Raw genomic sequence first — 15,663 nt, forward strand, 5'->3', positions numbered from 1 at the left:
GACAGTGCACTGCGATGGACACGGAGACACACCGACAGCGGGAGACATGGGCATGGAAACCCGCAGACACCGAAAAAACTTGAACGCTTGAACACGGACGCTCGTGGCTTCAAGGTTCGGACGCGGCGGGACACCTGGACACGGCCGGCGCCGAGATTGCCGTGCCGGCGGCGGGCGGCTCTAATCAGACCGTGTCAGATGACGCTGTCCGGCGTCCGCTACAGACGTCGCGGACTAATGCAGCCGTCAGCCGGCCGCCGGCACGGACGGCTGGCTGGAGCCCGCCCGGCGCGGCGCGGCGCGGCCCGGCCTCATTACGGTAGCCGGGGCACGTGTGGCCGTTAATGCGCCGCCGGTCGCGGCTTCTGCAGGCCGGTGATGAGCCACCTGGAGCTCCCGCCGCCAGGTGTGCTGGGGATGCCGGGGGCGCCGGCCGGGCGGGCGCGGGGCGGGGCTTCACCCGTCGGCCGGGACGGGGCGCTCGCCGGTCACGCCGTCAGCTCGTGTGAAGCCGCCTGCTACGCCCGGCCGCCCGGCCGCCCGGCCGGCTGCCTGGGCGCGCTCGGAGCGGCGCCGGCAGGTGCAGTTTGTCGGCTCTGCTGCCGCTGTCTCCGCGCGGTGACGGGTGCTAGGCTCTTGCGTGCAGTGGCGGCTGAGGCCTCATCAGGAATGGACACCAGGTTTATTGCACGGCTGCGCGCACGCGCGCCCCCACCCCAGCGAGCACTTCAGCTGAAATGGAGCGGCCGTTGCATTCCGTCACGAACCAGGCACCTGTGCGGCCCCCAAAAACGTGGTTTTCGATGGCATTCGACGGTCCCACTGCGCTCCCAAGTTGAACCGAGGGCCCGAAGTCACAACACTAGTGAGAGGGTACCCAGGGGCGTATTCATCGCGGTTCTGATTGCATATTGGAATTCGGCTGGTGGCCAAGCCGTGGTGACCGGTGGAAGCCGTGGTGACCGGTGGAAGCCGTGGTGACCGGTGGAAGCCGTGTTGACCGGTGGAAGCCGTGGTGACCGGTGGAAGCCGTGGCGCCCGGTGGAAGCCGTGGTGACCGGTGAAAGCCATGGTGGTCCGTGGAAGCCGTGGCGACAGGTGGAAGCCATGGTGGTCCGTGGAAGCCGTGGCGACCGGTGGAAGCCGTTGTGATCGGTGAAGCCGTGGCGCCCGGTGAAGCCGTGGTGACTGGTGGAAGCCGTTGTGACCGGTGGACCATCCGCCCAATCGGACCCGGCCGCGTCGCCGGATCGAAACGTCCGCGTCACATTCATGACCGGCCCGGCCGCCAGAGAGACGCGCTTATGAAACATTCCCGTCCAGGCGCCATTCGAGTGACTCGGGCCGACAGCCGCATTCAGATATATTTTCGTAAATTTCGTAGCATTCAGCCTCCGTTTTCACGGGCCTTTGACGCTGTACTCGGCGCGACAAAGGGCGCATTCCTTCTGCGCATCCCTGGAGCCGGAGTACGCAATAAAACGGTCGGCCCGAGGCGTACTCGGTGTGTCGCCTGAATGGCCGTCGGACCCCGGCTTTGACCGTGCCCCTTTCTTCAGCGCCGGCTGCCTCCCAATGGCCTGTTGTCGGCCATGTCGGGAGTCGCGACGTCCGACGGCGGCAATAAATTGACGGCCGTCACGCCGCCTGAATAGATCCGAATTGAATCCAGCGTAAACGGCGTTGCAAAAACAGCGTGTGCGCCGGCCGGGCCGTAAGTTATCGCGCGCAGGGCGCATTCATCCGTGGCGCCACCGGCGCAATACGGCCGCGCCAATTAAGCCGCGACTGTGCCGCGTAAGCCGTCGGCGACTGTGACGCGCGCGCAGCGTTCAGGAGATCTTTGGCGTCGGCTGAGAGGGGGTGGGCTGACACTCCCACCTCTGGGGACTACCCGCTTTGTGCTGGCCTGCCCTTCTGTGAGCCAGTGTGGTATTTTGAGAACGCCTTGCGGTATGCGGTGTGTGAAGTCTTTGGGCAGCAATCTCGGGGCTCAGCTGTCCATTCACGTGACGTTGATTCAGGGATGAATATGTGCGAGTCGTTTTTCTTTGACTGAATAGATGCTGTGGGTCCGTTCAGAGGTTGCTGCGAGCTCCATCGCGTGTGCCGTAAGTCACTGAGGGTCGCATAGAACGACGCGAGGCTCACTGTACGTAAAAATGCTTCTTATGCCGCCGGCGCTTTCATTCCCAGATCAAGCTGGCTGACTTTGCATCCCAGTTTCTGTTCGCTTGAGCAGAGCTCAGTCGCCGGCCGACGGGTGATGTGCGGAGAGACGCTGCTCTGTCTTCGCCGGCGTACATTGCTGCTGCATCGCCAGCTGAGCCCACGCGGCGACGTTTCCGACGCGTCACGCGCGCGGCGTTTTCTGCAGCCTCATCGTCTCGCGCGTCGCCCGTGCACCCGATCCCCGCTGCGTCCGGGTTGCCGGGTCCGCATCTGTCGCCGTAGAGAACGTGACCTGCCAGTCTGCCGCTTCCTGTCGTGTAGCTCAGCATGTCTTGTCGTCCTCGGGGCGAAGCGGACGGACGGGACCACGTGGGCGGACGCGTCAGCGGGCGCCCACCTCGCAGCCGTCTAACCGGCGGCTAATTTCGCCGACTAAGCGCCAGCTAATTGGCACCGCTCGGCGAAAACAGCCGTGGAAAGAGTGAAGCGCCAAGCTGAACCGAGCCGAGCCAAGACTGTGCTTCAGGCGGCCCGGCGACCGATGCCGACCGGGCCTGCGCGCGCCGCGGCGTCCGTCCGCGGCGCCTACCCGCGTTACAGCACCTGGTTGCGGCGGCTGGACAGGAGAAACGGGCGCACGCCAACAAATGGCACCGCCGGCGTAATGCCAACCCGGCCGCCCCCGGTCGTCGCCGCGAGCACGCACGTGAGGCCACCATCACGAGCCCGGGTCATGACCCGGCGGCGCCGTGGGCGTCACCCGTAACCGCGGTCGGGTGCCGGGCGGCGCGCGCACGCGCTCGGCGGCGGCGGCGGCGGCGGCGGCGGCGGCGCCGCCGCCGCCGCCGCCGCCGCCGCCGCCACTGTTTGTCGAAAGGGACACGGATTACAGGCCGCCGGAAGCGCGGGCGGGTATCACCTGTGCGCCGCCGGCATCGCGACGAGATAATGCCACTGCTCGGGCGGAGCCGCCTCCGGTGATCGATGCGGTGTCGCCGGGGCCACGGCCGTGTCACGGGAGGAGTCCGACGCTGTCAAAACGGGACGGCGCCGCGGCGGCTCGCGGCCGACCCGGTGCGGGCGGAGGACGCGTCTGATGTCGCTTTTTGCCTCCTTCGCGGCCGTCATGGCGATGGATGGCGGGGCGCGGCGAGCGAGATGGCTGGGACTCGCAGGGCGAAGCGGCACCGGCGCCGGCTTGGCGGCTTGTGTGGGCGCCGACGCAGACGACGAGTGGGCGGCCTACCTGTTTACGCGCCGCCGGTGACCAGAGGGACTCAGCGCCGGTTTGTCACATTGTTTGCCGTTTGTCTCGGAGTCTGAGCAACCGCGGTGTCGGGGTAGACGCATGTCAGCGCCGTCCGTGTAATAGCAGTTCATCTCGTCGTGATGTCATAACTGGAGCTGCTGTGATTTAGTGGATTCCGCTTGACATTTTACCGTGGGCTTACATTGGGCTCATGCTAAACACGCATTAACGTGGGCTTATGCTATATTAACGTGGGCTTATGTTGGGTTAATGCATAACACGCAATAACCTTGCCCTCTCTTCACGTGTCCACAATACTTCACCACACATTGAAAGGCAGCCTGAAGAAAGCATGTTATGATATCTCACAAATCTCCGCCAACGCGCAACAGGCGTCAGAAGCGTTTTCGCTCACCAACCTTCCAGCGAGCAAACGCCGGGTGCGACTGACGTCAGGCCGGAAGCGCAGGGCTTGAGTAACACTTGACAGGAAGTGCGAGCAAATAGCGAGGAAGGAAACGCAGCATGCTCGCGGCATGACAAATCGGATCGTGAACAGATGGAAAATGATTCGAAGCTTTCATCGAGCCCCGAACGTGAGTGAACGCGTCATCAATCACCAAGGCGCAGTTTCTGTTTCACACACGTGCATGTGGCGTCGCTAAAGGATGATTAGATCATGCATCGATCCGTTGACAGCTCAGGTAGAGGAAGAAAACGAAAACTTGTCTCGTGATTTGGCGTTGCTGTTGACAAGTGAATGCACTGAAGCGTCATCGACAGCCTGTCAGTGGTAGGCCAGGAAACATGCCAGCATAAGTCTGCTTTCAAATGTTGAACTATACCTATGCGGCTCTTCAACACACGCTGTCATACTAACCCCAAAACTACTCCCCGCCGAGGCCACTCATCAGCTTCGTTCTCTGAACCTTCCTCCAGACCGCCCATGTCCCTCCCCGTCCGCCCTGGAGAGTGAAGAACTCAATCCACACGCCGTCCGAGTCGTCCAATACGCCGTCCGAAATAGATCAAACAGCCATTGTGGGTTAAGTGCGTTGTCACCCTTCATCTCCGCCTCTCTGGCGGAACCCGTGTCGTCCGTCCCATTGTGGCCGAGTTGTGCCGGGCGGCTCCGGGCCCGGCCAGCCTCGGCGGCGCAGGCGGCCCGCCCCCGTCCGCTTGACTCGCGCTCCGACCGGCCCGTACAAGGCTGCCGCTTTGTAGCTCCGATTGTGCTCAATCACAAGTGGTTCTACAGCGATCTAATAAGGGTTTTGAGGTGCAAATTTTCTTTCACGCGCCGGCCTTGGTGAAAGACGCCAGCGGGAGCCCCCTTTTTGTCGGCGTATCGCCGGCGGCGCTTCTGCCGCGGAAAAAATACAAAATGCAGGCGCGTTCAGAGGCAAGCTTGCCTCAATGGCCGGGATTTGTATAGCTGAATGGGCGGAACGGTACTCTGTGTCATGAGAGATCGGCTAATATCGCATTACACCCATTGAGGCGCAGCGGAGAGGAAGCCTGCGCGAGGTCCGATCACGGCGCCGGTCGCGTCACGGGCCGGGCCTGAATGCCGCCGGGCGCCGATAATGACCGGGTGTCAGGGCCGTGGCGGCACCCCGCCGTCACGCCGGCCACCCCACATTGTCACGCTGCGCACGTGAATGGCCAGCCGGGGCCGGGCACGTAGCCCGCGCCGCCCGAGAGGGCACGAACACCCTCTCCTGCCCCTCCACAAAGCTCCATGAGCGGAAACTCAATTACTTAGCGGAAAGACGCGCGCGCCCAGCAGCCGGCAGCCGCATTTACGTAGCTCCAAGAGCTTTCTGGGTGCGTTACATGTGTTTCCCACCGTTTGCGGACGCCGCTGCGTGTTCCCGTTGGCTGAGAGCGGCGCGCGCCTCCCATGCCGGGTCGGCCGGCGCCGCCTCGGCGCCCGTGCAGGTGCGACCGCGGTAACTGGCGGCGCGTTTTGTTCCGCCAGGTTCTCACGGCACTCGATCATCTCCTGCAGCGCTGCGGCGGCGAACCAGTGGGTTCCGGTCCGGTCCGGTCCGGTCCGGTCCGGCGTGGTCCGCGGTCCGGCGGTTGACGAGTGTGAGATCGCCGCTGACCGCACCAGGACGCCGAGCGCGGACGGCGCCGCGCCGCGCCGCTGCCGACGCGGCGTTACTTTACGAGACGGCGCCCGCCGCCGGCTGCACTCGTAAACGGCCGGCGCGGCTGAACGACTCAGTGCCGGCTGCGGGCATTGATTCGGCCCGCGCTGCTCTCCCGTGTCGGCGTGCACTGACCCGCACGTTTGCCCGCAGGCGCTGAGGTGCGGAGACGGCGACGGCCGCAACGAGAATATCCCCACCTTCGAGCAGAAGCAGTACACCATCAGCAGCGTGACAGCCGACACCAAGAACAATACGCTCCTGATCCGGGTACGTGGAAAAACGGCCGCCGGCCTCCCGGCGGGTGTAGCGTAAACACGGCGGCCGCCCGGCGTAAGAGCTTCCACAAAAACCGGCGAAAACACAGGGCAGGCAAATTGGCAAATGTCAGCCAATCCGTGTGGGAGCAGGGCCTCTCGTGTGCCCTCGCGCTACGGGCCGGGAGGACCTGGAGAGTGTTAAGTGTGGCGGAGGGCGACGTCAGGCTTCTCGACAGGACAACGATGTTAACTGCCGGATACTCGCGTGGGTTTTCAAGAGTCGAGCACAGTCAACGGGACCAACTGATCTGTCCTTTGGGCCTCCCCCATCTCGTTGTTGGGCAATGCAATGCTGATTGGTGACCTGGCCAGACGGGCTGTGGGAGGGAAAGTGTTCCGAGACCTTTGGCGTCGTGACCTGCGCATGCCAGGAACTCTAGGAGGGACGTGTATGTACTCTACACTTGACGCCGACATTTTATATATTTTTATGCGCACTTCCACTGTGCATTATCCGCACACCATGAGTTGTTGCCACGTGTCCACTTATCTATATTGAACAACAAATTTAAGAGGGCCCCTCGATGCTCGGCCGGCATAATTCCTGGAAAACTTTCGTGTAAAAGATACTAAAATGCCCACCATTTTCATTTTCTACCAACGTTCCCGCCAGTGAGCCGCGACATTTACGAGGTTCGACACGATGCGGCAGAGTAACGGCGCCCGTCGGCTGCGGCGCGTCCCGGGTCGGGTCTGGAGGTACGGGAGAGCGGTGCTGGCCTCGGCCCGGCCCGGCCCGGCCGGCTGGATCGAATGTACTCCGATGCCGAGATACCGACCCCCCGCTGAGTCAGAGTCGTCCCAGGCGCCGGCAGTCGACCGGATATGAGTAGAGAGTCTCAAATCTCGCAGTCTAAAAGACGAGGACCCGCTTTTTGCCACTGCCACGTAATCAGACGCCTTTGTGCCGGTCGAGATAAGCCCACTATCGGCTTAGTTAGCCGTAATTGAGAGGTCTGCGAGGGCCGCGCTAGTGGCCGGCCAGCCGGCGCATTGTCCCGGGATGTCCGCTGATCTGCCCAGTCACGTGATCGGGGAGGGGGAGGGACCGACCTGCCGCCCCGGCCGTCCCCTTTGTCATGTAAACGAAACGTGCCGGCCGCTTTTTGCGACGTGCTGCATCATTGAAATCGGCGCACACGCCGCACGGCCGCCGGGCCGCGCTCCCCAGATCGCTGATTGAAACTGAGCACCCGGGCTGCAGGGTACTCGGGCCTGACGTGCCACGATGTGTGCCGCCGGTAATGACCCGAGCGGCCCGGCGGCCGGTCAGCCCGGGGTCGACCCCGAGGCGCGCCGCCGGCCCGTCAGCCGCGCCCGGACGCGCGTGGCCCCGATTGATCCCCATCGAGCGCTCCGGCTCGCTGTGCACGCTCGGCGTATGGCGTGCCGCCGGCTCCGGGTGCGCACAACGGCCGACGTTTCTCATCGCCGGATCAATATTAGCCCACGTCGCTCTTTTGTGCGCTGCAGGCGCGTGCTTGTTTAAGAGCCGCCGAAAAAGTGTGCAGATGTCGCCCGGCGCCGCGCTGCAGCGCCGAGAAAGGCCGAGTCATCGGTGCCGGTTTCGCACCTGGCTAATTCATCGGCTGGCACGCGGGCACGGCGTGTTGGTCGTGTCCGCGCAGCGGACGCCGCGAAAAGCGCCACCGGCGGTCGGGCGGCCGGGAGCTGGGTGCCACAGCCCACACCTTTGGGTGGAGGTACTGACGGCGACCGGGTCTCGGCGGACTCGGGTCCCAGGGAGAAGTTGGTGCTGAGCTGGCGACCTGTGGCGGCCGTCAGGGGTCTGGATCTGAAGACAGGCACGGATCTGGATCTGGATCGAGAGAAGGCCATTGGAGACGTGCGGGTCCAGACGTTCGGGTGCACCTTATTGAGACTGAAATTTCTTACAGCGTCTTGGCTGAGCCTCGGGTTCTCACGTTCCGCCGTCTCTCTGATCACCTGACTGGACGGCGCTGGCTGACTCCACACCACCGGCCGGCACTAAACTCCTGATGCTGCGCTGGGCGGGACTTCACACCACCGTGGTGCTGGCTGGGACCGCACGTTTCTGACGGCGCTGGCGCCAGTGCTGGGACTTCACCGCCGCGGCGCCCCTGGCTCGAACCGGTGGCGCGAGGCGTTGGCGCCGGACCGGCAGCTGTTGACCGGGCGCGGAGCGGCGTGCTGTCAATTTGTCACCATTTACCGGCGGCGTGGGACGCGCCGTGTCGGCCGGTCCGGCGGTCATCCCTCACCGGCCGGCCGGCCGGTCACTGTCCGCCGACGGGAGCTCGCCCAGAGCTCCGCCGCCCGGAAGGGAGGCAGCGGCGACGCCGCGGCGTCCCGCGCTGTTTTGACGGCGGAGGTGCCCATCGTCACGCAATTGGTGGGAGCCGCCGCAGGCCGCGCCGCCGCGCGGAGGAGAGGAGCTCCGCGCCCTGTCTCCGCGCTAAGGGGGCTGTCACGGCCACCGGCGCTGTGTGGGAGGAGAGGCATCTGAACACGTCTGAGTGACTTATGCCGCTCAAATTGGGCGTGTTTTTCCCCGCAGTTTTACGTTTGACGCCGGTTTTTTTCCGTACGTTATTGATGATTCCGGTGTTTTGCATCGCGCAAGCGCGGCCTCAATTTGACCCGCTTGATTTATTCCCTCCGATGGGCACGTGTTTTTCTCACGATTACTGAATCGTTACCGCCACAAGAAAGCGTTTGCGAATTCAGTAAAAACCTCCGCACCGATTAGAACCATCAGCTCTTCATCAACCATTATTATAATTCGCGCTTGGCGCCGGGCGGCTCCGCGTCTTGCCGGCCTTGCCAGCGCGCCGCAACTGATAACCAACACCAGTTAATTGTGCGCAAACGGCACGCGGACGAAGCGGCAGCTGATTGGATGTCGTGCTCCGTGTTGCATCCAGGTGCCGGGTGACGTCACACAGACGTGACAACAGCGTCAGGCCCAACAACATGGCTGTTTGTGTAGCCTCGCCGGTTGTCGGGCTGCCGGGTCCGCTGTCAGAGCCGTGATCGTGACCGAATTTAAAGCAGTACCTCAGGCACATGGGCGCTGCCGTGGAGACGCAGTGGGGCTCTGTGGCGGCGCGTTGGCGCCAGAGCCAGACACAAGCCGGCGCCAAAGCTATCCGTAGGCCGGGTTCAGGCAACACGGCTCTGTTTGGAGCAGATGGGCTGCTCAGATAGGACCTGCGAAACGTCAGTCGACAGGGCACGTGGAGCCGGTGATGACGCTCCCCTTCTGCCGCTTCACCGGAGCTGACCGGCCGTGACGGCCGGTGCCGCGTCCTTTCCCATCCATCCGGGGACACCCAGCTGACGAGCAGCGCTCGCCAGGTGCCCGTGACCTCCCCCTCCGGTGGCCACGGCCCGTGACTGCGGACCACCTGTCCCGTCCCCTCCCCAGCCCCCCCCCCCCTGCCCACCCCGTCCGTTTGAACATTTAAACGGCGGCGTCGGACGCCCGGCCACAGCGGCGGCGACGCCCGAGACGCGCTTCCGTGGGCCCGGCGGCGCCGTCCGGTGAGCGACCCGAGGACTTCCGGTGCGCGCCACTCACCTGGCGCCGCCGGAACCGACCGCTTTCCGTGGTGGTGCCCAGGCGGCGGCGGCGGCGGCCTCGGCTCCGGTCGGCCTGAACGGAGACCGTCAGCGGCGGTACGGAGACCTCCGCCGGCCGGACAGAGACCGCCGCCGACCGGGCGGAGACCTTTAGGGACTGGACGGATGTCCCATTGGTGAAGCCTGCCATTACAAGACTTTTGTAGCTGCGCTCCCTGTCTTCCCCAGGTCTCGATTGCTGCTATCCCGGATAGCCAACCCGACTACGGCGGTCGGCTATCCGGTCGGTACGTGTCCAGGGCGCAGTCCACATGATACTTCCTTCCATCCAGGGCTCACCTTGCCATGAATCCTGTCTCCGGCCGTGTCCAGTTTCCGTTAGGCGCGTTCAAACAGCGCTTAACGGCCTTATTAGCGTTGGCTTCGAGCCTTTGGTTTTTGTAGGGGGTATCGCCTAAGTTTTGATTTGATCGCATTGAATACGAGTCGAATCCAACAGAGCCCGCCGCGATTTTAGAAAAGTTCTGGTCAAGTCAGACAGTCAATAGCAATTTGTTTCCGCAGGCGTAATGGAATTTTGCGACTCGAACAGGGCGGCGCTGCCGCGGAGCCGGACCTAAGCTCCGCCCACTGCCGAGGCCAGCGCGGCGGTGAGTTGAGTCACTCACCTCATCCCGCAGGCACAGGGCCAATGGCAGGGAGGCTTGTTATGACGACGGACCAGCCTCAACGTCGCTTTCACTCAAGTCGAATGAGAAAGGTGGCCGCGCGCCTATAGGGGGAATCGTTACTTGTTTTTCGCTTTTAAACAGACTGTATTCGCACAGATCTCAGCGGTCCCTGCTATGATAAACTCCCTAAATTTACTGCGATCGACTTGGAACTTCATCGATTTCCCCCGCCAAGAACTGCATGAAATAAAGTAAACAATAAACGCAAAAGCCAAGCCGGAAGGTTTTAGGCCGTCGTCAGGGTAGCGCTGCGGACCGGCCGTGCGTTACCGGGCACCATCCAGCGCCGAGCTATTCCGGCGGCGCGCGCGCCGTGGCGCCGGCGATCTTGATACGCAGCCGGGCCCGCGTGACGCCTCTATTAACGACCGCCGACGCGGCGCCACTGTTTCGCAGCCGGCGGTCCTCAGTGCGGCTGTCCGGATTAAATAAGCAGGCTGTTGTGGCGGCGCCGTTTGCCGGACGGCCGCGCCCGGCGCGCGGCGTCGGACGCGACGCGGCCGGCGCGGGGACGCGCACCGTTGACGGTCGATGGTAGTCGTGAGCGATTGGCTGGAATTTGTCAGCGACTGTGTGGTGAAGTGGAGAACAAACATTGGCAGACGCGTGTGTCGCGCATTGGCTTGATGATCGATGCAGCGTGACTGGGGTGCCGGCGCCCGGCCGCCTCATGAAAAATGAATAAATCTTGTAATACGAGCGGAGTTGTGTATGGCCGGGGAAAGAATGGGGAAAATGATCTGTTCGGTCATGCACAGTTTTGCCATTCATGTGTCTGCTCACACATGTGCGCACACATAAGTCGCCACCGCGCTCTTTGTGACAATTTGTCCGTCGGTACACTGGTCGGGGTTCGGGTTTTCGTTTGTTTGGTTTCGCGCATGGTCTGGGGTAATCAAGGCGAAACACCAGCAATTTCAGAACGCACAGCGTCTCATTTGGTGTCATTTATTTCGCCCGGAGGCGTGACGATGGGCTGGGGCCATTCTTGCGCGGCGCTCGCGCCACGAGCCACCAGGCCGTTTCACCAAAGTTGCTTTCTCCCCGTTTTGTGGTGGTTTCTGTTCTGTCGTGAGTGTGCGGTCAGCGAGAGGCTTGGACCGCGAAAGCTCGTGTCGCACGCCGCCTCCACCCGGCCGACTGCTGTGCGAACTGGGCGCCTGGCAGGCCGTCCGAGCCATATGGCTGCCGGTTCGGATCATTTCGTCCCAGGTCGGCTCCGGCTTTGTTGATGGATTGGTTGTTTTGCCAGGACGTTCGACTTTACTAGCGTGGAATGTGTGCCATTGTATGTTAGGTGATAACTATATTGCGCACGTGTCTTGCGCGAAGCTTTATGCTGCAATTCGTGGGTGCATAGTTCACGGCGAATATTCGATATTCAGTGTAAGGTTGTGTGCAAAACGCCATGCTTCTTAAAGGGAGTATCCTATGCTTGTATTTTTCACTTATTGTTACATCAGACGCATACGACTTGATCAATAACATCAGTTTTCTCAAAATCCTTCTGAACAGCTCAGAATTTCTATTTGAAGTAGACCCTGTGGGATGAATATCATTTGACTCCTTCTCCCCACTTTGAAAGTAGTTCATTTCATTTCCTTGCCTTTTCCAATGCGTATGTTCTCTTATGCTTGCAACACACTAATATGTCAAAATGTATGTGACAAATGCTACGAAAGCTTGAAACACGGCTTATGCAAAAAGATATCCGAACATGAAACCATCGTCCCGCGAATTAAACGAAGCTTTACACTATGGCTTTGATTCCTCACCTGTGGTGTTTATCACAGCGGCTCTTTTCGAGGTGTACTTTGAGTGTGGGAATGTGAATGTCACATAATTCATGTGGCGTACTGGTTCAAACTTCACCCAACCGACCCCTCGTTAACAATTCCTTGTTCGCTGGGCCAATCACCGACGTTCTTTTATTCGCACCAAAATCTGGTGCGGCTTGTCATGCTGCCTTGTCAGGATGGGTGCCTTCTTTCCGTGCTCACGCGTTATGCGTCGGAAATGTTACTCAACCAACCATGCACCAAGACCGCAAAGCCTCGGTGGCAGTTTGTGAAATAGGGTGCTGTTAAAAGGGCCTTGTGGTAGCTCATGTAAGTGCCATGATATCACAGAGGAAATCCTAGAAATTTGGCGACATCGGATGGGGGTGGTGTGATGCGTGGTGCAATGCATGGTGCGATGTGTGTTGCAATACGTGGTGCGATGCGTGGTGCGATTCAGTCGGTCTCTGGTCTCGGTCGAGTTCGGTCCATCGGTTGGTCTCGGTCGAGTTTGGTCCATCGGCTGGTCTCGGTCGAGTTCGGTCCATCGGCTGGTCTCGGTCGAGTTTGGTCCATCGCTGGGCTGGTCTCGGTCAGGTTTTGTCCAGCGCCCGGCTGGCCCCGGTCGAACCGAGCGACTGGCGAGTCGCCGCCGCCTCTGCTGTCCTATTCCTCCCACTCCGATCCATCGGATGGGTCGCTCAGAGGGCCACGGGTCGGCCGACTCCCGTTTGCTAGAGCGTGTGCTGTCGGCTGGACATCTTTTTGTGACGCTTGCTGGGAGTGAATGAAATACTATCGAATGCGTATGAGAGTTGATTAGCTTCGGTATCAAGAAGCTTCGCTGAGGAAGAATCGGGAGGAACTTGAATACTGCAAATACTTGACGGCATTCTAGCATTTGTTAGTTTGTTTAATGGACTACTACAACAAGAAAATTGCGGCCATGCTGGTCGGCCTAGTAATCTGACTGCAATAACGCTATTTTCAGCTTGTGCTCAGCAAGTGGTGTTACGCAAACATCTGACTACCGTAAAACGACATGCTGTGACATTTGATGTTTATTTAACAAGACAAACGCTGAAGGAGAGTTCATGGTATTGCAGACTGTAATGGGCCGCTGATAGCTCTATATCATCGCATCAATTTGCGCTTGGCATTATCCTGTCGTGTCGCCTCAAGTTTGAAGCATTACCAATTCTTTACCGGAATTTCAGCACAGCCATTCGTGGGGGCAGGGGCGTAGGCAGGATTTCGCAATGGGGAGGGCAATCACAACTCACAAATGCGTGTTGTAAAACAAAATTGCATGCTTTCGATCTTGGTCTTCTCACGTTCAAAGGGGTAACGCACCTGTGATGTTTGACTGTCAACATTAAGTCACCACATATTAGCGCATGTCATGAGTTTGATAACGGGGGGCACACACCTCTATGGATGCTATGTGCGTTTTCCCCCGCGTCAGAGTTATCGGGCCCGATTTGTATTCGTTAGCGCATGGCTTCCGCTGTACTACTGCAGACGTGATATCCGAAGGGACGCAGTGGCTCTCATGGGCTATACGCTGACGGCGATGGCGCAGTTTTTAAGATGTTCGGAAGCGGACTGAGCAGCATTAGCTCACACGCCATCTGTTGAGAAATATCCAAGCGTGGTTGTGGCATCATCTTTCAGTGGTGTCACCATCTTCAAATCACCACCACGAAGCAACCCGGCACACACCGGATGAACACGATAAAGCATCATCCAGCGGCTTCGCAGGCCCGGCTGTAAGGTATCTGTCGATGTTGCGTTGTCCAGTCGCGTGGGGGGGGGGGGGGGAGGGAGGAGAAGTTGTGCCCGGCCTTGCTGCCCAACGTGGACCTCGTTTTGCCAACCAAGGGCCACTAACCACCGCAGCAGGGTCGTGCCGTGGCTCAACAGCCGTCGTAAGTACCCATACGCCACGGGTTTGGAGAAGTCGTTCTCAAACGGTCCGGTCGTTGTTCACAGGGGGGTTCGATGCAGCGTCTTCATTTATAAGTCTCAATTTAGAACGCCAAGACACTTAGTGCCACTGTGGTCGGCTTTCTTTAAAGTAGCATGACATGTTGGCCATGAAAGGGCCAAGTTTACATGACCGTCTATCAGCGGTGGGCCCATTTTCCGATATCCCAGCCTGCCATGCATGCCGACTGACTGATGGGGAGGGAGTTTAAACTAGCTGTCGTCACGCTGGTGGATTTATCCATTCTGTGGGAGCTCTTCAGTCAGCTGTAGGTCGACCTCTTTCCAACCCGCCGTGGATGCCAGAATAAATGTGTTGCTCCCGGATTTCGGTGATTCGCTTGCTCGCATCTGCCCCCGCTATAGATGTGGCAAATAATGTCCACAATGTAGAGTTGCTGTTTTCCCGAGGCTGCTTCTCTTGTCGTTTTACCCGGCTCAGATATGCTCGCGGTTGAACGGCGATGGTATTGTTCGCAATACAATCGTGCCGGCATGCTGAGCTTTATGCTTTTAGTCCACCAGGACCATTGATGTGCAGACCCGACCAAATTTCGACAGCAACAACTGCAAAACAAATCTGATACGAGGTTGTCAATAACTCCGAGCTACCACGCCTGACTTACCTCGGGCGCCGGTTCGTGTGCGTGTGCTTCGCTACTGCCGGGAGCGTGGGCTCATCCAGCTGCAGGTGACTCTCGTGCGAACTTGAGTCTGCTTTCTGATGGAGTCGGGGTCCACTCAGCAATCAAGCAAACTCCCTTGAGTTAAGATGGAACCAATTTGCTTGCGTGATCGGGGTTCGCGTACATAGTAACGGTTTATGGTAAAAGATGCTCCGTCAGCTGTCTACGGTTGACGAGACCACCGTCAACCGTATACGTCTTACGATTAACTCAGTTGTATCAATATGGATCTGTGTCAACCGCATTGATTTGCACTATCAGTGGATCGGTGTGGATCGAAACGTAAGTGGAAGGCAGCCTTTCTTGCTGTATTCTAGCAACTATTATGCTGAACAAATGGAGGCTAGGTAAACCGCTAACTTGCAGTCAGCTCATGCCCCGTGTCGGCTTGTATGCAACTGAAAGGGCGGGTTATCTCATCAGAATCCGTTTCGCCGGAGTCGACTTCACGACTGAGCAGTACGTCCCTAGGTAGGAATCAGAATCGACTCGAAACTGTGTAAGGCTTTTTTAATCCGGGGGCTTTAGCTTTTATAGGTCAAAATTATCTGGCCGTTTTGCAGCCCGGCAATAATGCTCTAGGAAAAACCTTAACCGGCTTGGAATTGCTCTGTGCTGCCCGGAGTTAAAATCGACGTCAGGCACATGCCTCGTGACCCAGCGTCGGAAGCGATGCTTGGGGAGGGAGGGGAGGGAGGCAAAATCAAGCACAATTCTGATCACATGGTTTCAGTTAGTTTCAGACAAGGGTTTGCCCGCTTGCTTCGCTGCACTTATCTTAAAATCAATCAATTTGAATCGCCTGTGTTTTGCAATTGGTTTCACGTCTTAAGCATCTCTTGGTGCCGAGATACGGCGCAGAATGTGGAAAACGGTGGGAAATGGCCCAATCCATCTTTCTGGCTCGTTAGGACCTGGAAGCACTGTTACTTTCCAGATGTGTGGTGTCAGGCAAAGGCGCAACATGGTCCGCACCACTGGTGTAGCGTGGCATTCTGTGGCGTAGGCGAATTGAGATTAA

General features: G+C 59.6%; 1 protein-coding gene across 1 annotated transcript in view; it reads left to right on the top strand.

Moving 5' to 3' along the window:
* The window catches only part of LOC119111197 (cadherin-23-like), a 125,364-nt gene that overhangs the window by 79,375 nt on the left and 30,326 nt on the right, over positions 1 to 15,663 (top strand). Inside the window, exons 7-8 of the mRNA XM_037235018.1 lie at positions 5,363 to 5,373; positions 5,731 to 5,847. Of these exons, the coding sequence (XP_037090913.1) occupies positions 5,363 to 5,373; positions 5,731 to 5,847 (128 nt within the window). The remainder of the gene's footprint in view (positions 1 to 5,362; positions 5,374 to 5,730; positions 5,848 to 15,663) is intronic.

The sequence above is a fragment of the Pollicipes pollicipes genome, unplaced genomic scaffold, assembly GCF_011947565.3.
Source record: "Pollicipes pollicipes isolate AB1234 unplaced genomic scaffold, Ppol_2.1 Scaffold_7261;HRSCAF=8764_pilon_pilon_pilon, whole genome shotgun sequence".
Lineage (NCBI taxonomy): Eukaryota > Metazoa > Arthropoda > Thecostraca > Pollicipedomorpha > Pollicipedidae > Pollicipes > Pollicipes pollicipes.